The sequence below is a fragment of the Haemorhous mexicanus genome, chromosome 29 (assembly GCF_027477595.1).
Source record: "Haemorhous mexicanus isolate bHaeMex1 chromosome 29, bHaeMex1.pri, whole genome shotgun sequence".
NCBI classification, from domain to species: Eukaryota; Metazoa; Chordata; class Aves; order Passeriformes; family Fringillidae; genus Haemorhous; species Haemorhous mexicanus.
Window position 1 is genome coordinate 3,622,508 of NC_082369.1, and position 24,126 is coordinate 3,646,633.

Genomic DNA, 24,126 nt, shown 5'->3' on the forward strand with positions numbered 1-24,126 from the left:
CCGCCCACAGGCCCGCCCACTCCGCAGCCCGCCCGCCGCTCATTGGTGAATACACCTGTCCATCAAGGGCAGGAGGGCGGGGCCCCTCCCCGCGGCGTGCGGCGCGCGGGCATTGGCGGCGCGCGGGGGCCGCTGTGGCGCTGAGGCGGTTTCCGGTTCCGCGGGGCGGGCGCGGGGCTGGCGCTGCCTGTGAGTGACACACAATGAGGCGGGCGGCGGGGCCGTGAGGGGCCGCGACCGAGCAGGCGGCGGCCGAGGCGGTGGGGAGGGGGGTGGGGGGGACGGACAGAGCGGCTTCGCTCGTGGACTCAGCGGGGGAAGAGATTCTCTCCCCCCCCGCCCCGCCGACCGGGCAGCGAAACCGCCGCGGCGGCGGGAGCGAGCGAGCGAGCGGGGCCCGCGGCGCTGCTGTGCCCAGCCATGGACAATCAGGTGAGGGGAGCGGCCGCGCCGCGCTGCCGGAGGGGTGGGGCGGTGCCGCCCCCCCTCAGAGAGGGGGGCACATAGGGGAGGGACCCCCGGGAATGGGCCCTGAATGGGGGGGGGCTCTCCTGTCCTCGGGAAGGGGGGACTGGGTGGCATCGCCCCCCTTTGAAGGGGGCATCTCTCCTCCTCACACCCTCTTTTGGGGGCACACCTCCTCCCAACTCCTCATATTGGGGGGGGGTACATGTCCTCCCCACACCCTTTAAGGGGGACACCTCCTCCTCATTCTCTTTGGGGGGGCACACCTCCTGCCCAATCGCTTTTGGGGGGCACATATCCTCATCAGTCCCATTTGGGGGGCACACCTCCTCCTACCCACACCCTGTTGCGGGGGCACATCTCCTCTCCAATCCCTTCTGGGCGGCACACGTCCTCCTCACACCCCTTTGTGGGGGCACACCTCCTCCCTACAACTCCCATTTAGGGGGCACGTCTCCTTTCCACACCCTTTTGGAGGATGCAGATCCCCTCAATTCATTTTTGGGGGGGGGTCACATCTCCTTCCCACGCCCCATTTGGGGAGCCTGCATGCCTTCTCCCCACTCCCCTTTTGGGGTACACGTCTCCTTAATCCCATTTGGGGGGCACACCTCTTCCTTCCTGCACCTTTAGCATAGGAACACCTCCTCTCCAGTCGCATTTGGGGGGGGTGGGTGCACACCTCTTCCCCACCCCCCATCTGGGGGACACACCTCCTCCACACCCCCCATTGGGGGGATACATGATCTCCCCAATCCCATTTGGGGGGCACATCACACCCTTCATTTGATGGGGACTCCTCCTTCCCACCCCTCATTTGGGGATCACACCCCCCTCTCTAATCCCATTGAGGGGGGACACCTCCCCACACCCTTCTTGGGGGGGTTCAGCCCTCTCCCCTCCGTGGGCGGCCGCTGCAGCCTCGCCCGCGGCGGGGGGTGTGAGCAGCATTTCCCGCAAATTCCTGCCTGGGATTATTGCCGGGGAGGGACGTGCCGGCGGCGCGACCCCCCCCGAGCCGCGCCGGGAAGGGTTAATGCCACCGGGAAGGGTTAATGCCACCCGGAGAGTCCCTGCGGGTCACGGGGGTTCCAGGATGCCTGCGGGAAGTTTACCTGAGGTGATGGGGATGGGGAGCCTTTTGTGTGCGGGGAGCGGGTAACAGGTACCTCCCGGGCTGAGGTTCGGAACCAGCCCCGCTATCCCGGATAATCACCCGCAGGAGCGGGAATGGGAGCTGCTGATGGCTTTCAGGCAATTAGCACATCAAACAAAAACCAGAGCAGCCTTCAGAATGTTTATTGAGAAGTTGAAAGCAGGCTCCTTTGTATTATTACAAATTGTTTGAATAGGATCCTGATTTCCCTTTGTTGAGAGACACGCTTGGAAAAAAAAGGAAAAAACCCTCCATTTTCAGCGGAGCAACTTTGGATGCCGGTTATGTTGGGAGATCTTATTTTCAAATGTGTTTCAACTTCTGGCTTAATTCACAGCGATTGTTAATTGGAGCAGGGTGTGAGGAGTGCAGCAAGTACAACTTTCACTCTCAGTTAAACAGTTCTCTTTTATGTTTAATTTCGGTCTCTTCCACGCAGCCCCATCTGGTTCTCAGCTCCAATTTCTCAGCCGTTTCAACTCGGAAAGGCAGATTTTGTAGCCTGACAGTCATTTGCACTTCTCAGGAGAGGGGTAGTAACTGGCAACAGTAGCAGGATTTAAAGGGTAATTACGGAATCGATAACGTGAGGCTGCGGCACAGGCTGGCTCAGGGGATGTGAGCACTGTGGGAAGCATCCCAGATAAAGCAGGCCTGCAGGCACACTCCAATGTGAGCTGAGGATTTCAGCAGGCTGGCTCCATAATGCTTTTGCAGCGTCGGAGGGATTGCTGTGCTCGGAGAGAAGCACACCTTGCCTTTCTTCTCAGCCCTTAATGCGACATGAAAGAGCAGCCGGCCCTGGGCCTTGGTTCTTAGCGCAGGAGCGAGGTGGAGCTGCTGTAGATAAGCCTTAAGAACAGGAAAAAATGGCCTGCCAAGAGAACTTGCAGAGGAAGGTATCCCAAAGTAATGCTGTAGCAATAATGGTGAAGGAATTAATGAGATGAGTTTGTCCCCGAGCCTTGGGATTGATGTGTTGGGTGGCTGGAGGTATTTTGCTGTAAAGATTTAAACTGCCTGAAAGAGTGTGTTAAGGCTTCTGGTTGAAATTGGAACTGGACTGCAATTTGGGAGGTCAGGCTTTGATGCCTGGTGCTCTGCAGACCTCCTGTGAGAGCTTTTTACAAAGACAAGAAGGCTGAGATGGAGTCACTTGTGCTTTTCCAGCAAGTATTCACCATGCTCTTGGGTTGGAGATGCAAAGTGAGCATTAATTGTGATCACACTCCTTGCTGCAGTTTGTCAGGGGGAAAATAAGGATGATACTTTCCCTAAACATTTGTCTGGAGCTCAGGAAGCTTTCTCTTTCCCTGCTCATTGTCTAACATGCCCTTGGTTTGGCTCCAGGTCAGCATGTAATATAGGTAATGACAAATTATGCTGCCTCTCCCAATGGTAATTGGGACTTGCTAGGAAGAGCAAGACACTTATTTTCAAGCCTGAAGTGCAGAATGGGATAGGGACTAAAATCAGCCTCTTTTTCTATGAGCCTCCTGGTGCTGAAGGTGGATTTTGGTAGGTTTAGTTTGGAATCACTGCTGCTGCTCTGGTTTGTGTAACAAATTTACACCAAGTTGGGTACTTTGGGTGTTATTCCCTGTCTACAAACGTGGCTCTAAGATTTCCTTGATTTATCTTGTGTCTGAATCCCATTTGCCTTTTCTCTGTTACATCTGTTTAATTCATTTCCTTTCTCCTGGCTGTGAAATCTGCAATACTGTGTGGATTTTCACCATTAATTTCACTTGTTTTTTAAGGCACTTAATGGGATTTTTGTGCTTTGAGCCTGATGTGGAATACACCTTCTCTGTTACTCAGTGGTCAGAGAAGGATTCAGGAGTGCAAATCAGAATTAGGTCATTTTAGTGTTGGACACTGTACAGGCAGATATGTTAACTTGGTCTTTGAAAGTGAGATAATAAAATATATTTAGAACCATACAGGAAACATAATTTTCTTCTGGTGAGTGATATATTCTAGAGAATATCATAAACCACCAATTCATGATCTGATTTTTCCTGTTTCAAGATGAGTTTTCTGTCAGTGCTGTGAATTCTGTAAGCTGTGAACATCAAGTTCTGTCTCTGACACTTTCTAGAAATAAAGATTCCTCAATTAGGACTTTGCTGACAATTTAACTGATAAGTGAGGCAGAGAAACCGATCTCTCTTTTAGAGCTGCTTTCTCTGCAGTGTTAATATTAGGAAGAAAATAGGTGTGAAATGGTGCTGGGAGTTATTTTTGTGGCAGCTTTGCCGTCCATAACAGCGGTTTGCAGCCTGAGGCCGATCCCCACATGGGGGCTTTGTGTTCCCTGGGGGATGCGGTGGCTTCAGCACGGTTTTGTGTTCTCTCTGCCGCTGGTTTTGTGTCCTCTGCTGACGCTCCTGCCTCTGTCCCCACGCAGTGCACGGTGCAGGTGAAGCTGGAGCTGGGGCACCGGGCCCAGCTGCGCAAGAAGCCGACCACGGAAGGGTTCACCCATGACTGGATGGTGTTCGTGCGCGGCCCGGAGCAGTGCGACATCCAGCACTTCGTGGAGCGCGTCGTCTTCCGGCTGCACGAGAGCTTCCCAAAACCCAAGCGAGGTCAGAGGGGCTGGCTGGCCATGCTTTATCTCTGGGAAAGAGCATTTTGCAAGTTGAGGTTGTGTTGAACTGTCACTTTTCTGTGAAATATCTCCTTAAAAAGGAGAGAAATATCCATTGCGTGCACTCCAGCTTTAACCTTTCCCCACTGTGTTTGAGGAAGGTCAGGGAGAATGGGACCTTTCTTCTGCTGAAAGGGCAGGAGGTGAGCTGCTTTCTCCTCTTATTTAAGCATTAGTATGTGCAGGTTCTCAAGACACAAGTGACAGCAGAAGATAATTCATGTTATACAATGAGAAAGATGGGTTTGATTTGTTAGAATTCACCAGCAAAAGCTGGAAGCACATGAGAGATGCTCTAATACTGGGCTCAGATGTGTACTGGGTTTGGACAGTTTTGCAGATTCTTGCAATTTCTAGTCTCAGATGCCAGTTCAGGAAGCTGAAATCAATGCTGCCATGGGTTGATGGTGTTTTTGCTGTACATACCCCCTGCAAACCCAGTGCAATCATTGTGGTTGGGTTGGAGTGTTATTTTCTGACTTTGTTTTTTGTCTCTTTGGCAAAATGAACCTTATTCTTGGCATGGGCCAACAGGAGCTCATGAGGTTGAGGTGGAGGAGTAGGAATTGCCCTTCTCAGGGGCAGTGCAGTTACTTCTATGTGGGACTGTGTAACTGGAGCTGCAGCATTAGTGCTTTAAGAAATATAAGCTGCCCCTGAGAATTGTTGTAATGTGCATTTTTGACAATACTGCTTCAGGAGCAGGACACTCAGGATGCCTTAGGACAGCCTGTGACATTGGGGATTTGTGGGAGTCCACAGTGGAAAGGAGCTGAGAGGTGCTCAGCATTGACAAGGGTGTGACTCTGGTCTGTGTGTTGATAAAATCTCCTTCAAACTGATCTGTTAAAACTGATGTGTGACAAGCAGGTGCAGGACTGAGCTGAAAGCTGATTTATAGAGTAAAAATGCAACCTGTGGGTTACAGTTCTTGTCCTCTAGTGTAATTAATTTATTACAAAAATCTATGTTGGGATAGTACATAGCATCCTGGAATGGTTTGGATTGGAAGGACCCTTAAAGCCCATCCCATTCCACCCCTGCCATGGCAGGGACACCTCCCACTGTCCCAGACTGCTCCCAGCCCTGTCCAGCCTGGCCTTGGGCACTGCCAGGGATCCAGGGGCAGCCCCAGCTGCTCTGGGCACCCTGGGCCAGGGCCTGCCCACCCTCACAGGGAACAATTCCTGCCCAAGATCCCATCCAGCCCTGCCCTCTGGCAGTATAAAACCAAGGCCTTTGCTCAGTCAGTTGCTGTATCATCTCCCTTTCCAGGAGTATTTTCTCCCAGTCCCTGGGTTTTCCATGCTTCCTTGAGCTTGCTCCTAGTGCCAGTGTGCCTTTGACCAAGGCCTGTCTGGGTTGTACCTCAATACTGTGGCAAGTGCCTCTCCTAGTCCTGAGTTTATCTGGAGGGTTTTTTCAGATGGTGCCCTCTTGGAGCAGATCCTGGTGCTGAAGGTGGGCTCGTGCTGCTGGCAGATTGCTCTTGGAGCCCTTGGAATTTGTCAGAATAGAGTGGCAGAGGAACAAAGGCTGCTTGGCAGATAGGCTTAAGATTCCTGCTGCCATATTGGCACTGCTCTTTGGTTTGGGATTTTTCCCTCTAAATCACAGGGTTCTTACATGAGATTCAAGTTAAAGCAAGTCTAAAGGTTTTTGTTATTTTTAGGGATGCCCTTTTTTCTCAGTTGCATTTGGAGTGCTGCTTTCCAGCACCTTAATGATGGTAGAAGTGCTTAGAGCTGGGAGGGGATAATACAGCTACATTAAAGGAAAATAATTTGTGTGCTTTTAGGTTTGATGTACTGTTTCCTAATCATATTAATTACTTTGAATTCTTAAGAGAAACTCAAAAGATTTGCACTGAATTCCTCTAATTACCTAATTGACTTTATTTACATATATTGTAGTGCATAAATTATATGCAAGTGCATACGGTTCCTGAGAGGGAGAATATCTGTGTGGGTCTCATGTTTCTCCTGGCAGCTGCTGTGTGCTGCTACATCATGGCCAAAGAAATGATCCTGGGATCCTTCAAATTGGATATCCTGGAATGGATAACAGGAAGGATTCAGGAGCATGAACCCACACCAGATAGCGGGACAGGGGGAACTGAGGCAGGCACATGCAGTTTAATTTCTGAGAAGCAATTAACTTTTCTAATTGCTGTTTCTGCACTAAGCAGCTCTGACCTTAACAGCAAACTGGTTCACCTTCCTCCTTGTGTTTCCTTGTGTGTGAAATAAATAGCAGTGCTCACCTGCCCTTCAGGTTCGTTCACCTGTGGGGGAAGCAGCAGCCTGGAGTGTGGCTGTTACCCAACTGTGAGCATTGAGGAGTGCAGGGGAGTGTTTCAAGGAAAAAATGATCACCTGCTGGTGTGTGGCAGTGTTTTGATTCAGAAATATGGGCATCAAAGTAAAGTTTTCCTTTCTGTGCTGTTCCACCTTTTGGGTCTTGGCCTTTCCTTGCCAGGCACTTGGAACTGGCAGTTTGCATTGTTGTGGGCCTGCCCAGAAATGTAATTGTATCTGGGTGCACAGGAGGGGAAGGATCTCTGGGACTCGGGCCTGCAGTGTTTTATGTTTCCGTTCCATGGGAGGAGCCAAGAACAGATTTCATGTTCTTAGCTAAGCCTGTGGCCACCATCTTATTCTGTGTGGGTTTTTCCACAAAGGTCAGTGTTTTAACTGTGCCCTGAGTCGTCAGAGGCCCAGCTCTCCTCTTGCAGCTCCTTTTTGCCTCAAATAAAGTTGTGCTGAATTCCAAGCTCACATTTATTTGTTCTCTTTCAGTGTGCAAGGAGCCCCCCTACAAGGTGGAGGAGTCTGGCTACGCTGGCTTCATTATGCCCATTGAAGTGCACTTCAAAAACAAGGTAGAATCTGATTTCTGGTCTTCTAATTGTTTTGAGCTGTGCCAGAGCCTGAAACTGCCTGACAGAAAGACTCTAAATTATGTGACTGGTTTATGTGTGTGTTTTTTATTAGTCTAATAAATAGAATTTAACTGGGAGTTGGAAGCTCCTGCCAGACTTCAAAAGAAAGCTTTTGGCAGAAATGGAATTGGATAGAAAGGTGATACCAGGACAGTGGATGGTCCTGAAGATTCTGAGCAGAGATTGTGCCACTTGTAGCTTCTTTAGCATGGAGGATATTAAAGCAATTTAAAATATTTTATGTACATATGGAAGTAAATAAACATAAGACACTGATGCTATAAATATTTGTAAACACTGTGTTGATTCTCAGTATATTAAAAAATCTGCTTTTGAATTTGCAAGCTTATTAAATTTAACTGTATAGGTATGAAATCTGCAGAGGCCCAAGACAAACATTTGCATGTGTAGCACGAGTATATAGAGCAGTCTTAAAGATATCCTTGTTCTTACTCAGTGCTCCTCCAGAAAGAAAACACTAAATATTTTAAGTCTTAAGATGCACTGCCAGCAAGTATATGAAAGTTAAAATTTGGATTTATTGCTTGCTTTAAGTCTACCACAGAGGTCACATGCTGTAGGTTATGAAAACAGGGAATTGGGCACTTGTGTTCATATTACCTCAGTTTCAGTTAAATTGTTTTGTTAAACATGAATAATGGATGTTTCTGGGTTTGATTACTGCTTAAATCATAAAATAAAAACTAATGTTTTGCTTATGATCCCTAAGAGGGAACTGAGGTAAACTAAACCAAAAATGTTGAGCCACATCCCTGTAATCTGTGCTCTCCCACCCCCTCAGTTCTCTAAGCACCAGCCCTTACCCCAGGTGTGTTGACAGCAGACCACATGTAACAGCCTCATTCTATTTAGCTTCCCATCCTCCTTTCCCTGTCCCTCCCACAAAACATCTGTCTGCTCTTCCCTTCTGTCCCCACTCCAGCCCAGGATGCTCTCCTGGCAGTGTCACTTTGTAAATAATCAGCATTTTGGGCTGGGTTCTTGGCCTACCACATTGCTCTGACCCCACTTTATGGGTTGGAGGAATAAGCCAGGTAATTGGACTGGGCCACAGAAGACAGAGTGCCCTCCTAAACCTGGGAGTGTTTTGCCCACAAGTTGTTTTTTGGGTGGGTAGGGTAAGCCAAAAGGCTGGGAAGAAGAATGGCAGGCAGGGGCTGGAGGGTGAATGTTGTTGATAAAGGCAGCTTTTTTGGCAAACACTGCAAACTACTACTTGAGTGCAACAAAAACACCTCAGAAGCTTGCAAGTAGTTCTACTTCTGGTGGCTTTTCTGAGGTTTTAGATGGGAAGCAGAAAATTCTCCATCTGCACTGAATGTTGGCTTAAGTCAGGTTCGAGATCCTTTACACTCCTAACCAAAAAATGTGAACTTCTCCAGACTGATTCCTTAAAAGTGGAACCTCTAATGCCTGGAAGGGGTGAACTATGTTTTAGTTCTACCCTTTCCTTTTATTTTCACTTCCTTTCTTCACCCAGCCATTCCCCACTCTTCCCTTTGCCCTGCAGCTCTCCGATGGTTTCTTTCACGAATCCTCAGAGTTCCCTCATTTCTGTGTCTTTTCAGAGGTGCTCACATTTGCTGTGACTGCCATCTGCATTCCTGTGTTTTCTTTTTCCCTCTGTCCCTCATATTCCTGTGTTCCTCATGGAGTATGGAGCTGGCAGCTTTTCTGACTAGAACTTGCTTTCACACCCACTGGGGTCATCACTCCTCATTGTTTCTCCACACACGTGACTGCAGAGTTGTTCCCCAGCACTGAGCAGAGAGGTGGCTTTTATAAATAAGGGAAATAGGTGGGCTCTGTTCTCCCTGGAAACAATGGAAGGAGCTGTTAATTTAGGAGAAGGCTCTTTGTTTCTGACATTTTGGTCTTCAGAAACATGACAAATAAATAGGAGAACAGGTTGAGTTGCAGACTTGTTTTCAAATCTACAGATCTTCAAAACGTTCATTTCTGCCCTGTTTTTTAGCTGCATGTTTTCTGGAAAAGTTCTTTTCCATTTTTAAGCTGATTAACAAATTGCTAATAAAGGAGTTTCAGGCAGCACCTCTCATTATTTAATTGGGCCAAGGGGTGATTGAGGGAAAAGGTGGAAAAGGTTCCATCTTCCAGCACATCATTAGAACAAAGATGTGTTTTCAGATTCAGCCATGAACTAACTTAGGATTGCAGGGAGCTCAGGAGCTGCTGCTGAGGGGGTGAGCAGGAGGCCAGGAAGGGCTGGAGCTGGGCCAGGGCTTGGCATGGAGCTCAGGGCAAGGTTCTTCCCCCCGAGGGTGCTGGGCACTGCCCAGGCTTCCCAGGGAATGGTCCCAAGGCTGCCAGAGCTCCAGGAGCTCTCAGGGCTGCTCAGGGTGGGGGTGTTGGGGTGGCTGTGCAGGGACAGGGGCTGGGCTGATCATCCCTGAGGGTCCCTTCCAGCTCAGGATATTCTGGGATTCTGTGTGAAGAGTTGGGCTCCTCTGTCTACCTCTGCCCAGTGATGATGCCATCACTGCCAATTTTAAAAGCTCTGCCAATTTTAAGAGCTCTGACCATGTTCAATAAGTGGAGTTGAAGGAAATGTAAAAGGTAAATACTTCTACAAGGGCAGGAATGCAAAGACTTGGATATAGTTAAAATTAAAAAGATAGGGAAAGGGGAGGAGGAGGAATGGCAAAGGTTTAGGATACAGCCTGTGTTCTCCTGAATTAAAGAAGGTGGTGTTAAAACACCAAATAAAGTCTTCGTTACTTCAAGACCTTGTTCTCACTCTGATCTCTGCAAACCTGTTGACACTGGTGGGGATCAGCTGGTGTGAGTGCAGCAGATATTGTGAATTGATTACAGCATTTGGGACTCATCCTTGAGTAATTCTCTTCAAGTAGATGGTATGGATTTGTTCTGGGGATTGGGGTGAAAAGGCTCTTTGGAGGTGACTGGGCAGGGGAGCTGGGTGGGTTTTGAGGCCATATGTTCCTCACAATCTGACACATTTTTGTTGATGTGTGTCCTCAGCTGAAACCAGACTTGCAGAGGCTTTGGGATTTGTTTATTGATGCATGTTTAGCTTTGTGAAGGTGAGAAGAGAAAAGATTTAAAGAGGGAGTGAGCCAGTCTGTGGAGATTGATCTTTGCCATGGTTGGCTGAAATGGATTTTTTTTTCCACAGTTTAAGCCTTTCTTAGCCATTTCCTTTCCCTGTTCTGATTTGTTACTGGAATGACAAATGCTGGCTGTCAGAGCCCGTGTGCTCTTTGCTTTGGCTAAAGAAATACCAACCTGTGGTCTGGGAAGGAACAGCTTTACTAAGAACTGTTTTAATTAACTTCATCAAGGATTTTTTTAACCAACTTGGCATAAAATTGCCCATTGACTCTTTGTGTTGGAGGACTCCCTTTTTGTTATCATTGTGTGTGTTTGGAGCAGCAGACTCGGTGCTCTTGGTGCCTTTTTGTCGGGTGGGGAAGTGTCAGCAGAGTGTGAAAAAGGTGTAAGAGCCTGTTCTTACCCTCTTTGAACATTGCTGGCCTGTGTTTGTCCTCCTGCTGCAATCCAGCTCCTCTATGAGTAGTGCTTTCTCAGCGTTGGTATTTGAATTGCAGAATATAAATTGTGAATATTGCAGGGAGCCTGGGCAGCTGGGGGCTCTGAGCAGCCACGGCTCTCGTGGTCTCCTTTAACACTGGCAGAGCCTTTGCTGCTGTAACTGATCCTGAAAAACAAATGGCAGGGGCTCAGCAGGTTGATTGATAAAGCTTTTGGAAGTCGAGTTGGCTAATGACAGCAGATCATTTGGACTGGAAATGTTAGTGTGCTATTTTTGTTTTGAAATCCTTTGTGTTCCTGTAACGAGGGCTGCTGTGAGTGGCTTCTGGTGCTCGAATCGATACAAACCTGGTACAACAAATGCATTGCTGTTTTTCTCCTGCTCTTCCCCTTCCCTCTCCCCCTCAATTTCAACAGTCTGGAGGCTTTTTTTTCATTGTTGTCTCCAAATAAATCTCTTCTAGTGGTACACGTTGTAATCTGGAGGCTGTAATACAGGTCTGGCTTTGGTATTCATTCCCTGTGACATTTTTTGCATCCTAATCAAATTAGATCAATCCTCCCCACAAAGCTAAAGGTCTAGTAGATTTTCATGTTATTCTGATATAAGGCAGATGATATTAATGCAACATGGATAAGATGTTGTATTAAAGTCTCTTTAAAGATGCTACCTCCTAATTTTAGTGCTAGAGATAAAAGCCTTCCAGGATTTACATAATGGATACATGGAACTTGGGCTTTTCCTATTAGTGAAAAGGAGATAAGCAGAGAAAGCAGAGAAATTTGTTTGATTTTTTTCCAGTGAGGTTCAAAGAAAAATAAGCATATTTTACCCCTTCTGCAACCTTTGTAGAGGTGATGTAGAAAACAAATAGAGAAATATTGGAAGAGGGGAGAATTATTTGTGTATCAGAGTAGGAACTCAGTGGAGACGTTGTAGGTGGGCTGCACATATGGCAGGGGGGGTGAAACAGGATCAGCTACAACTGGTGTTAGGATTGTGCCATCAGGAAGGGATTGGCCTGGGAAATACTCCTGGGGAAGGCTGGGACAAGTGTTGGCCAGGGAAGTGCTCTAAGGAAGGTTGAAGAGCCTGTGTTTGCATGAGCCATTTGATTTTACTGAAATTGCCATTTTGGGCAGGATGTGCACAGGTTTGAGGAGAGGAGGAGTAGTTTTAGCCTGTTGGAGTTTACTCAGTGTTGCTGGAAGTTGGGGAAGGAGGAGTGAAACTTGTCCTTTTGTCTGCCCTTTGAGGGAAACATTTTAGGTCTGTCCTGTATCATCTCCTTCCCAAACCTGCAGCAATTCCTTTTGTCCTGCTGCTCTTGTCCAGGGAATCTTTGCTTTTATATTTTTCTGTCAGAAATTAGGATGGATTATAAATCTACCCATTCTTTTATCTGAGCAGGGCCAAACCCTGGGCTCTCTGTGTTTGAGTAGCCATTCAGTGTGGCACATCCATATGCTGAAAATATATATACATATACATACATACATATATATATATGTGTGTGTGTGTGTGTGTATATATGTGTGTGTGTGTATATGTGTATATATATATATATATTTGCAGTGTGTGGCAAGGCTGTGTTTGCAAAGACAGCAGCTTTAGCAGCCATGCCAGCTTCATATCATGTATTTGTAAGAGTTAGTAGATTATTAAAGGCTTGTCTTGGAGCAGTGAGCAGATAAAGAGATGTATTTACACTAATCTATATTATTTATACTCAAAATAATTATTGTACTCATTGTGTATATATATATATATATATATATATATATATGTATGTATAATAAAAATACATTAGGAAAATCCGATTTTGGGGCAAAGTAATAAAAGTCTGATAGAGCAAAGTCCTAAATGCTTAACCCTGGAGAATTTCCCAAAAGATAAGATTGATTCATGGATTCCTGAGTTGAACATAAGGCTGATTATTTCAAAATCTGAATATTGGGCTATTCCCTTTCCAATGCCCTGTCTGGAAGCTGCTCCAGGACCAGTCAGACGGGTTGGACCAGCCTGGGAAGGGGTTTCATTTCTCCAGACGTTCCGGATAAATGCCTCTGTCAGGCTGTATCTGTGGCAAAAGGGAAGTGGTGTTAGATGTTATAGTTATTGAATAACCATGAGCCTGCTTCCTTGGTGTGCTAGATTTTTGTAGATAATTTTGTTTTATGGCTTTCTAAAAGTGATTTATGAGCTTTATGCACACGCTACCAGTGAGATTCTTTTGATTTGTGTTAAGTGGCAAAGGGCACACCCTGCCTTAAAAACAAGACAAGGAAATTTTAACAAAAGACTTTAAAAAATTCCTTCTCTTACAAAAAGTGCCAAAAGAACTTTAACCCATTACTTCAGAACTCAAAGGAAAAATAAAGCAGCTTCAGAGCTCATAACAGCTCAGTGCAGGCGGTGCAGACAGGAAGCAGTAAAAATAAAACCTAATGTTCCCAGCTCAGGAGATTGGAGGTGGAATAGGGGGATTCACTGGATGAAGGGAAGTTTACAGCAGCTGCAAATAAAAGCCCTGGTTTTGTGGTGCTCACTTGGAGTTTACTTCTCTGGCATGCTGGGATTTAAGGGGCAGATGTAAAGTGAGGTTCTGAGGTGCCTTGCTGAGACATCCCTGCACCAGCTTAACCATTTCATGGCCAAATGAGCCACTGAATCTGAACAATTCACATCTTCCAGTTAGAAATAGATGTGAACCACCCTTTTTAAAGCTTTTCTTGGATGTAGGGCCCTTTAGAAAAGCTTATGGTCTTGGGAGCAGCAAAGTCTCTTCCCTCGTCAGATTTCTGTTTGACATCAGAAGGTGGAATTCTCTAGGAGCAAAGTTGGGCTTGTATGTGTAGCTGCTGCTGAAGCAGGAGTGCATGAAGGGTGTGTAGGATTGTCTGAACCAAAGGTGGTAGGGTGAGAAAGAACCTACTGTGAGTTGCAGCAGGATGTGTGGATCCCAACATGTTATTGAGAAAGGCTTTGAAGTGTGGCACTGTGGACTCAGCCTGGCTTTTCATTTAAAGTTAGAGGATGGGTAGGTCTGGGTCAATTGAGAGAGATTTTCCTTGGGTTTCTCCCCCCCTTCTTCCCCTTGATGGTTGTCTGGGGGGAAGAACCTTTTAGGGAGGACCGGATGGATTAAGCTTTGGAGTGGCCTGAGCTGTAATCATTAGCTGGGCAGTGAGGGCAGTAAAGGAAAGAATGTTTATTTGCAGCTTTTTGCTTTGAGAGTTTTGTGGTGGTTCTTTTAGGAGTGCTGTAATCTCAGCTATTCACTGGGGGGGGGCTGGCTCCTTATGGCCTGGGGGATACAAAGGAGATTTTAATGATCAGGGCACTCTGCTGGGGCTCATTCCCAGGGCTGTTGTGATCTCTGAGCTGGAGGATATCACATTAAAAAACTGCCTTTATTCTACAAAAATTCAACAGACACACGATAAATATTTTGGTGCTTTTGAAAAAAGCACCCAAAAATGGGATACCCAAGGTGAGAGCGAAAGGGATCTGCTGCCTCTCTCCTGCTTGGAAAGCAAATGGCAAATGACAAAGCAGAGCTGGTAATGGGATGGCAAAACATCTCCTGACCAAAGCCTGCGATTGCTGATAGAGCCAGGATTATTTACTCTGTTGTAAACCAGGGAAAGCATTTTAGAAGCCATTATTAGGCCACATTTGGATTTCTATTCATCCTTCATTTCAGTTTATTAGGCTTTGAGGGACCCTGTGCAGCTGCTGTTTGAACTGCAGCAAGCGCACACGCAGAGCTCGCTAATGATTCAGTTAATGAGAACAGGCATGGAAAACAGGCAAATGACAGGGCAGTGTATTTTGCAAGGATTTTTCTTTTTCCTCCCGTGTATCTGTTTTAGTAAACTCCTTTCAGGAGCGTGTGGATTCCTCAGGACTTTCCCAAAAGAGGGTCTGAATACCTGGTGTGTGTAGCATGTTCATCTGAGACTCTCCTCTGTGTCTATTGATGCCTGCCCCTGTTTGAGGATAAGGATCCAAGACTTCAACTCCTAGATGAGCTCAGGGTACTGATTTTGATGTAAACCAGTTGTAGCTACCACCCTTTGCATTGTTAGAGGTGTAGTTTATCCAAGGAATGGCCTCTGCAGCAAACAGCAGGAACCGGGGTGGTCTGAAGCTGTTTCAACCTATTTTCAGCAAATCTAATGGCTGGTGCTGGGAGCCTGCAGTGCCTGTTCCCATCCAACAATGCCACTGCACCAGGAAATGGAGCTGCTGGAAGGGAATTCTGGAAAAGACTGCTGTGCAGCTGCTCGGTGCTGCACAGGGAATGAGGCACGTGGGATGCATTGATGGAAATGTGCAGGGCACTGCCGGCCTCGCTGGGCTTCCCAGCAGAGCCTCTCCTGCACATTGAATTTCCAGCTTGGAAATGCACACTGCAAGAAACACCAGGCGGTGTCCTGTCCATATTTGTAATGCACAAGAAAAGTATTTGCAATTTTGGGGGTGGGGGGCAAAAAAGAGGGGGATTTCTTCCATTCTGTGCTGCAAACGCAGCAGGTGGAACAGAGGCAGTGAGGCGCAGATGATCCCCCCACCACTCATACAAACTCTGGATTGCTTGGGTGAAAGTGCCCTTGGAAAGTTCAAAAGCCTGGGATATCATCCCATTCAGCCCCTGAAATATGCATATTGAAAAGGATTTTACAAACCAAGCCATCCTTTTCCCACTGCCTTTAATCTTTTCTCGGTGCCTGCAGAGATCCTGGGAGTTCAGAAGTTGTTCCTTCTCTCAGAAAGGATTATGCTTTTCTTAATATTGATACTTAGAGTTGCTTCCCAAAGGAGATAGAATCTGAATTTTGGTGAAAACAGTAGTGCATAAAGCTTGTGAATCTGCTTTTCTGGGGAGACTTGAACAGCTTTAAGCAGACAATTTTCAGTCAAAATCTGTGTCCATGCATTGCTTTTGCAGTGAGAAGCCTCATGCCTGACTTCCTGATGAGCAATGTTAACCTCAAGCACAAATAGTTTAATTTCCAGCTCTCTGATCTCATGGTGAAAAACTCCATGAATGCAACACTTGGTGGTTTATTTGGGATTTTCGGGAGTGACTGTTCGCATCCCCAGGCTTAGTGTGCTTGCCAAGCTTCTTCCAGTTTCCCAGAGCCTTTCTTGTTTTTAGGAGGAGCCCAAAAAGGTTTGTTTCACATATGACCTGTTCCTAAATCTGGAGGGGAACCCACCTGTGAACCACCTTCGTTGTGAGAAACTGACTTTCAACAACCCCACCAAGGAATTCAGGCGCAAACTCATCAGGGCTGGAGGGGTAAGTGCCCAATTTGGGATCCTAGAAGGAGTGGGCTTGTTTTGCTCTGAGGTTTCTTTAAGGCCAGCAGGCTTCAAGCAGTTTTCTACATTCATTTAAAAGGTGACCCAGCCAGTTTTGACTCGTGGTTATAGGGCTGCAGCACTTGCAGCAGAACAAATCCTTTGTTGGTGTGTGATTGGTGACACTTCTTTTGTCAATTTAAATGTGAGCATTAATATCAAAGCAGAAAACCCCTCTGGAAAGTGGGATCTCTGTGGATGTTATGCCTGGTGCCAGGAGCTGGGTCAGTGCAGAAAAGCTCAAGGAAAGAGAGAGGCTTTCAAACCATTCCTTATTATTATTTTTTAAACTTAATAGTTAGTGCTTCCTGGTCAGTAAATGACCTCTAAATCTGGCATCACCTACTTGTGGCTTAGATAATAAAAAAAAAAGAATGAAAAATTGGACAATACAGAGTGAAAACAGGTATGTGGGGGGGAAGAAGATGTTCTCTACAAGGCCTGGTAGAGTTTGGATTGCTACAGTAACTGAACACTTCCATCTGGGAAGGTGGTGAGTAGTGATGGACTAAAAGATGATCCTCAAATAACTGCAGGATCTGGGCAAATCAGTCCAAGCCACAAAGTGCAAGAAGTTTTTAATGAGGCAGAGGATGTCAAGGCCAGGTTGGACAGGGCTTGGAGCTACCTGGGATAGTGGGAGATGTCCCTGCCTATGGCAGGGGTGGAATAAGATGAGCTATAAGGTCCTTTCCAATCCAGATCACTCCATGATTCCTGATCCACTGTGTGCCAGTGCTTTCCTGTATTGGGCAGAGAGAGGAAGGTGCTCATTTCAGCCCTAGGATGGCTGGAACATCATCTGCTCTCTAGGATTTTCACAGTATGGTATTTTAGTCCTTGTGTACTGAGGTGTTTCAGCTGTTAATCACTTTTGATGCCCTTTCTCTGGTGGCAGTTTTCCACAGAATTTTCCTGACAATGTAGGGAAGGTAAAAAAGGAATTGTTCCATGGAGCTCAGTGCTTGGTGTTAAGATTTTGTGAAGGGAGAGACCCAAACCCTGTTTTTTTCCTTTTTCCCCTGAAACAGTGAATTCAGCTTTTCCTAAACCAAGGAAATCTTGCTCATTCCTTCCAGATTTATCTCCCTAGCCTTTTTCAGGGGAAGAGCATTTGCAGCAGAACACACAGTTCTTGTCCAGAGCTTTATTGCCTGCCTGTGCTCAGAATATTGGCATTCCCTTTGGGAAAGACACTCGATATTGCATTGCTGCCTTTCAGTTTTGTGGGTTTAATATTCTATATTTGAGGAGTCGCCTTGAAACTGAGCATTCCATAGACAATATCTTTTTATGGCCTTTAAGCAGGCGAGGAAAAAAACATTGAAAAGATGAATAATAGTGTGTTAATTGAGCAAGTGGCTTAACATAATCATGTGTTAATAGTTAATAGTCCATGAGACTTTGTGCAGACATAATTTCCCTCCTCTTTATTCCCAGGTAATGGTGATGCCAGAAGGAGCAGAGACTGTTTCAAGGCCAAGTCCTGATTATCCAATGCTGCCCACGATACCTCTCTCTGCCTTCTCTGATCCCAAGAAGACCAAACCCTCCCATGGGTCAAAGGTCAGTGCAGCACATGTTTGGGTCAGCCTGAGGTGAGGGAGTCTTTCAGGCCAGGCTGCTGAGTGCTTGTTCAGCAGCTGTTCCTGGCTGCTGCTAATTCTGAACCTCCTTGTACTCTGCAGTTCAGTAGTTAATGGTCTGGAACTTCCCAGCCTCTAGAAGGCTTTTTTATGATCTGATAGACTTCTCTCCAGGGAAGTTTTGAAAAGAAAATTAAATGTGTCAGACTGGGAATTTTTGGTGAATCGTATCGTCCTTAAAGGCAGATGAAATCCTCTCTGATGGTTCTGGTTGTGTCCCTGATGCTGAGAATGGATTCTGGGGCTCTCTCACTGTCTGCCATGCCCAGCTGCACTCCAAGGCCCTGCACCCCTAGGCAGGAAGGCTGAGTGGAAAGTCAGCCCTTCCTCTGTCCTCAGGGCAGTGCTGGAGAGAGCATCAAACACACTTCACTTGGTCCAGTGGGTGCTTTCCACACTGGATGTTTGTGTCCAGCAGTAGCCAGGTCCTGAGACTTCCAAAAAACCTCAAGTTTTTTCTTTTTCCCCTTATGTACTGAAGCTATTTTTGTATAATCCTGCATGGGAGAAACAATCCCCAAGCAATGTGTTTTGGAGCAGATTACATGACTGTGTCAGCCTGAACAGTCACAGGTATTAACAACAATTCATTTCCCACTGTAATTCAATTCTGATACCCATGTTCTTCAGGGCTCTAAACACTCTGGCACTTCAGTTATGCCTTCTGATGTTATGAAACAGAGTGAAGATGACTTACCTGTTAGTGGCTGATTTAATTTTGGTCAGGAATTAAGCACTGGAAAATACAGCAGAGAAATAAAGGGTTCTGAGATGAGCTCTGGTGAAAATTGCCAGTTGCTAAAGAGACAACATTCTCCTGCTTCCCTTCCTCCAGGGTGCCCTGAGAGCTGCATCTGTGTTTGCATTCAGGTTAAACCTGAATTAAACATCTGTAGATGTTTCTAGACCTTTGACAGAGCCTGGAAAAGAGCAGAACGTGTTTCATCTTTTCCTAAATGTTGAAGTGCTCACTGCCAGTTTGTGTGCAGCAGCTTGAGGGAAATGTGGATGTTTACCTGGGCATGTGGGGGTGGATTTCTGCACAGAACAAACATTGCCATGTGATTTATGAGGATGTGTTTTATCATTCTGTGCAGAGCTGCAGTTTCATACCCAGCTTGCATGTTTCTGTTGCTGAATTTTAGGATGCAAACAAGGAAAGTAGCAAAGCATCCAAGCCACATAAAGTAACCAAGGAGCACAGGGAGAGGCCCAGGAAAGACTCTGAGAGCAAAAACTCCTCCAAAGACCTTGAGAGAGAACAGAACAAGCCTTTGAAGGACTCCTCCAGAAAACCAACTGAGAACAAACTGCCTAAGGAGGAGAAGGCACCTCCAAAAGCTGCTTTCAAGGAACCAAAACTGGCCGTGAAGGAGACCAAACTGGAGAACACCTCTCCAAAGGGGGGGCCACAGCCGGAGTTAAAGTCTTCCAGCAAGAGGCCCTCCAACGTGGAGTCACCAAAGCCTAGTGCCAAAAAACAAAAAAAGAGTAGCTCCAAAGGGGTAAAGAATATCCTGGGGACATCTCCCAGAACCTCGTCTTCCTCATATCCAGAGAAGAAACAAACCAAGGAGAAGATGAATGCCAAAGTGGAAAAGGTAAAATCTGAGAGCGAGGCCAAGGAGATCAAAAAGCCTGTGGAAATGGAGGAGTCAAACTCAGAGGATGAAACTTCTTTCAAGTCAGAGGTGAGTAGGGATTTATTCTTTACCAGAGTGTGGAAGGATGATGTTAAATCCCTGCCTGGAAAAGATGTTAAAAATAATCTCTCAGAGAAGATAGAGCAGCAGATTGGTAAATGCTTAGGCTGGGTTGCATCTCAAATAAAATTCTTCTTTGAAACTCCAGTCAACATTAAATGTTCCTCCTGTGTGATTTAGCTCCTGTTTCAGATACAAACTTTTTGAGATTTATCTGCAGGCAGTTACCTAAAGTCAGGGTTTAAGGTTATGGTCCCTTGCAGTGACATCTACAGAGCTACAAGAGATACAGAGACACTTTCTGCCTGCTCGTGATGGCAGTGTTTTAGAATGTGATCTTATTTCAGAAAAGAAGGAAATCATCTCAGTTTTGGTAATGAAAAAAACCCGGTATTAAAATGTAAATAAAGCCCCTCTTCCTGCCATGGCCTGTAAGAAATGTGCCATTGGCTGAAGCTCAAAATACAACCACATGCCACTAAATCTAAATAAGTTGTGTTGTGAAACATAAAACAAATTATGTTCTTGTACTACTATTTTTAAAAGCTGTCTAAATATTTTTTTCCTTTTTACAACTGAGAACATTCCTCATCCTCTGTTTTCTAAAAAGTGTTTTCCAAAAGAAGGCAAAAAAGTGCAAGAAGGAGCAGACAAATCCAAACTCTTGCTAATTTTCACTTGTATATTTGTTATGAAGGAGCCATATATCTTGTAAGAGGGTTCACAGGATAATGTCATGAGAATTCTGGAACTGGTTCCTGCTGACCACTTTAAGAAAGGTTTATTTTATTAAGATCAATTTTCTAGGGACAGTTTGTATTATGATTTAATCAGCACTGGGATACAGCAAATATTGATGTGTTTGTCGAGAAGGGGTTTTCCTGCAGGACTCCCAGTAGAAGAGTTTATTGGGCAAGTGTTAATTCCAGTCTGTAGAGAAGTCACCCCCCTGGAAGTGTTCAAGGCCAGGCTGGATGGAGCTGGGAGCACCCTGGGATAGTGGAAGGTGTCCCTGCCCATGGCAGGGGGTGGCATAAGATGAGCTTTAAGGTCCCTTCCCACCCAAACCATTCTGGGATTTTATGACTTGACTTCCCAGATGGATAAATTTCCACATTAAGAGGAGGCAGCTCCTCTCTCCTTTTAGCCTTTTACCAAAGTGCAGCAGTGCTCAGCAAGCCCCACATTTCAGTTCCAGACCTACAGCCCTCCCTGCAAACCTGTGACTGTGCAGATCCCCGAGTGTCCTTCGTTGTCCCCGAGGTGTCCCCATCCCCTCTGGTCCCAGCAGTGTGAGCTGATGGTGCTGCCAGGCAGTCCCTGGAACCCCAGCCTGTGACAGTGGGGCTCAGCATCTGCTGCAGCCTGTCCTGCCCAGTGTCCTCGCTGGCCCAGCTCCTCTTGGGTGCTGGGGACACTCTGTGTGACAGACAGGGAGTGGTGGCAGCCGAGGTTCCAGTGGAACCTGAGCCCCAGGCACAGCTGCAGAGTGCCCTGGCAGCAGCACCCGGGCTCTGGGTCCTCTGCACCCTGGGGAATGTCCCTGCTCCCAGCACTGCTGGTTCCTGCCCAGGGTTTCTGCTGGCACTGCGGTGGGAGCCACATCACAGGAGTGAGGGAGCAGCTGGGGGTGGAGCAGGGCCCGGAAACCCTTCAGTCAGCTCTGCTGCTGCAGCCGGGGGATTGTGCAACAGCTCCACGGTGGCTCCCAGCTGACATCTTTGCAGACTGCTGTGGAGAGGAGCAGCTCCCATTTGTGCCCCTGGCCTGGGAGCTCAGAGGGGGACACTGCAGAGTTTCTCCTGCTGTTTCAGCTTCTGCTGGAAATTACTTGGCCTTTATTTTTTGGGGTTTTTTAAACTTTTTTTTTTCCTTCCCCCATCAAGTCCAGTTCCCTGAACTGGCCTCATGCTTGGCTGCCTCAGTGCTGACAAAAGGGGGAGGCAGGGATGGGAGGCAGTGTTGCTTTTTGCTTTGGTCACATCCCAGTGACAATCACTGAGCACACAGAGCATGTCCATCTGCATCCTCCTCTCAAAGAGCTGATGGCCTTAATGGCAAAAGGAGAGGTGGGTTATCTCCAGCAGCTGCTGCTTAGCTCCTGTTAAGTTTATTTTAAGGGATTTTTAAGGAATTTTAAGGGAAGACTTGCAGAATACCTGGAATGAGGGATGTAGGATTGGAGCTGTGGGTCAGATGCAAGAGCTGTGCTTAAATAGCTTGAAAATACTCATAAAATCCCCCCATGGTTTGGGTTGGAAGGGACCTTAACTATCATTCAGTTCCATCTCCTGCCATGGCAGGGACACCTGCCACTGTCCCAGGCTGCTCCCAGCCCTGTCCAGCCTGGCCTTGGGCACTGCCAGGGATCCAGGGGCAGCCCCAGCTGTTCTGGACAACCTGTTCTCTCTGCTCTCCACTTCCATGTTGGAATTTCCCTAAACAGCCAGGGCTGCTGCAGTGTGCCAATACACCTGATATTGGAGCTGTTAAATTAGTCTCTTGTGCTCCTGAACCCTTCCCAAGGGTTGTAATACCATTTTTGACACATTTTCCCCCTTCTTACAATGAAATAATGAAAATCTTACCAGTCCTTGGTTGACAGTGTGGCCAGCAGGACCAGGGCAGGGATTGTGCCTCTTTGTGCCTGTCTCAAGGTCTTTATAGTATTAACCCTTCCTGTGTCAAATTATTTATCAGTGGGTATGTGTGATTGTTCAGCATCAGGATTTGGCAGCAGTTGTAGTAAGTGGATTCCTAGGAACGAAACAGTGAAACTGAAATGCTGATTTTCAGGGAATTACTTTTAAAAAGGCAAGATATCACAGTACTTTGAGAATCTTTAAGCTATAACCCGCCTGAGTATCAAGAAACCCATTTGAGGGGATTTGAGGAGCTGCTGGGGGCAGAGGGAGTTGCTGTGGCCTCTTCTGCCCTCTGGCGGTTCCCAAGGCTGTTGCAGGTGATTGCTGCCAGTATCGGATTTATGATTCAAATTTCCCAATCTTACCCAGATTTCCTTCCTGGGTGCTGCTGTTAGCAGTAGTTCCTTTACTCCCCACTCACTCTTACTGCACAGGATACTCCTGCTATTTCTGCCAGGTGCTGACACACGAGTTGGGGTCACAAGGGTTGAGTTGGTCTCTGTTATGTTTTCACAGTTACATGGAGCCAGTACAGTGGATCACTCAAACTGGTGTAGAGACAACTGGGTTTAGGATAGAATAATAATTTAGAATTAATTTTGGAGTCATGTGATCTAGTTGGGATAGACATCTCCATGTCTGTGAGGAAAGGGGTAGAGAACTGGGGTTGATAATTAGAGAAGTGTTGGGGTGACCTCATTGTGGCCTTCCAGTGCCTGAAGGAGCCTGCAGGAAAGATAAACTGATTATAAAGGATGGAGGGACAGGACACAGGGAATGGCTTCCCACTGCCAGAGGGCAGGGATAGATGGGATCTTGGGCAGGAATTGTTCCCTGGCAGGGTGGGCAGGCCCTGGCACAGGGTGCCCAGAGCAGCTGGGGCTGCCCCTGCATCCCTGGCAGTGCCCAAGGCCAGGCTGGACACTGGGGCATGGAACAGTCTGGGATGGTGGCTTGGATTAAATCTTCAAGGTCCTTTCCAACCCAAACCACTCCTTGACTCTGATTCCATGGTCAGTGATCAGTCAGGTTCAATGGAACCTTGGTGGATACAATAAATACGCTTTTTAAGAGGTTTGGGTAGTTGTGGGTTCTGAGCTGCTCATCTGTCACACTTCAAAGTAAGGGTTTTCATTTAAATGTTTATCATCATTTGGGGGGTTTGAACCTCATGGTGTGAAGGGGTTTGATGTTGCTCCCAGGAGTGCTGAGCTATATCCTGCCAGACTTCCCTACATGTTGTTTATACTCACCTCACATTTTGTTTTTCTGTAACCCCAAGAACTGTATTCAGTGGTGGGTGATACTGTAGAGTGCTCAGATGTTCCTGCCTCACAGTGCTTTGTACTCTGGTTTTCTGGATTAGAAAGATTAAGATTCTTTTTCTTTTGTTTCCCTTTTATGGGGGGTTAAGTCTGTCCAGTCCAGCCCTTCCAACTCCAGCTCCAGCTCCGACTCCAGCTCTGACTCTGATTTCGAGCCATCTCAGAACCACAGTCAAGGTGTGTTGCAAGAGCAGTCTGTTAAAACCTTCCTTGTGTAACCTTAAAATGCTCAAGAGAATTAAATGTGCTTTTCCAGCACTATAATAATACAGTTTCTTGCATGCAGCCATGTGTTGGAGTTGTGATGCTTCAGCAAGAAAAGGCAATAATGTTATAACATCGTGAACAAGTATTTTTCTTCTCTTGGCAGCTAATTTATGAGTAGGGAATCCCTCTGGATTTGGTTCTTTCCCTTTTGGCTTTGGTTCCTGCCTCAGTTTATAAATGTGTTGCTGCTGCCTGATCTGTAGAATCACCAGAACAGTTCTCCTCCAATCTCATCTATGTTTTATTAAAAATTATAAATGTGCCATTCATCACTTTGCCAGTGTGTAACAGCTCCTTTCTCAGATCCCTCCACTGATAACCCAGGGAGGGAAACTGGCAACAGTAAATGTTCCAAGTGCAGCAAATGCTGTGCTGCTCCTGTCTCCAGTGACATTTAAA

At 46.6% G+C, this 24,126-nt stretch overlaps 1 protein-coding gene across 2 annotated transcripts in view; it reads left to right on the plus strand.

Annotated features, from left to right (window-relative positions):
- Nucleotides 1–271: 271 nt before the first annotated feature.
- Nucleotides 272–24,126, plus strand: part of MLLT1 (MLLT1 super elongation complex subunit) — a 31,821-nt gene continuing 7,966 nt past the window's right edge. The window contains exons 1-7 of one of the 2 annotated variants that reach the window (XM_059870075.1): nucleotides 272–432; nucleotides 4,032–4,212; nucleotides 7,073–7,155; nucleotides 15,936–16,079; nucleotides 17,582–17,707; nucleotides 18,933–19,478; nucleotides 23,550–23,637. In XM_059870075.1, the coding sequence (XP_059726058.1) occupies nucleotides 421–432; nucleotides 4,032–4,212; nucleotides 7,073–7,155; nucleotides 15,936–16,079; nucleotides 17,582–17,707; nucleotides 18,933–19,478; nucleotides 23,550–23,637 (1,180 nt within the window). In that variant the 5' untranslated portion in view covers nucleotides 272–420. Of the gene's footprint in view, nucleotides 433–4,031; nucleotides 4,213–7,072; nucleotides 7,156–15,935; nucleotides 16,080–17,581; nucleotides 17,708–18,932; nucleotides 19,479–23,539; nucleotides 23,638–24,126 lie in introns of both variants that reach the window. The other variant, XM_059870074.1, reaches the window with a different exon arrangement.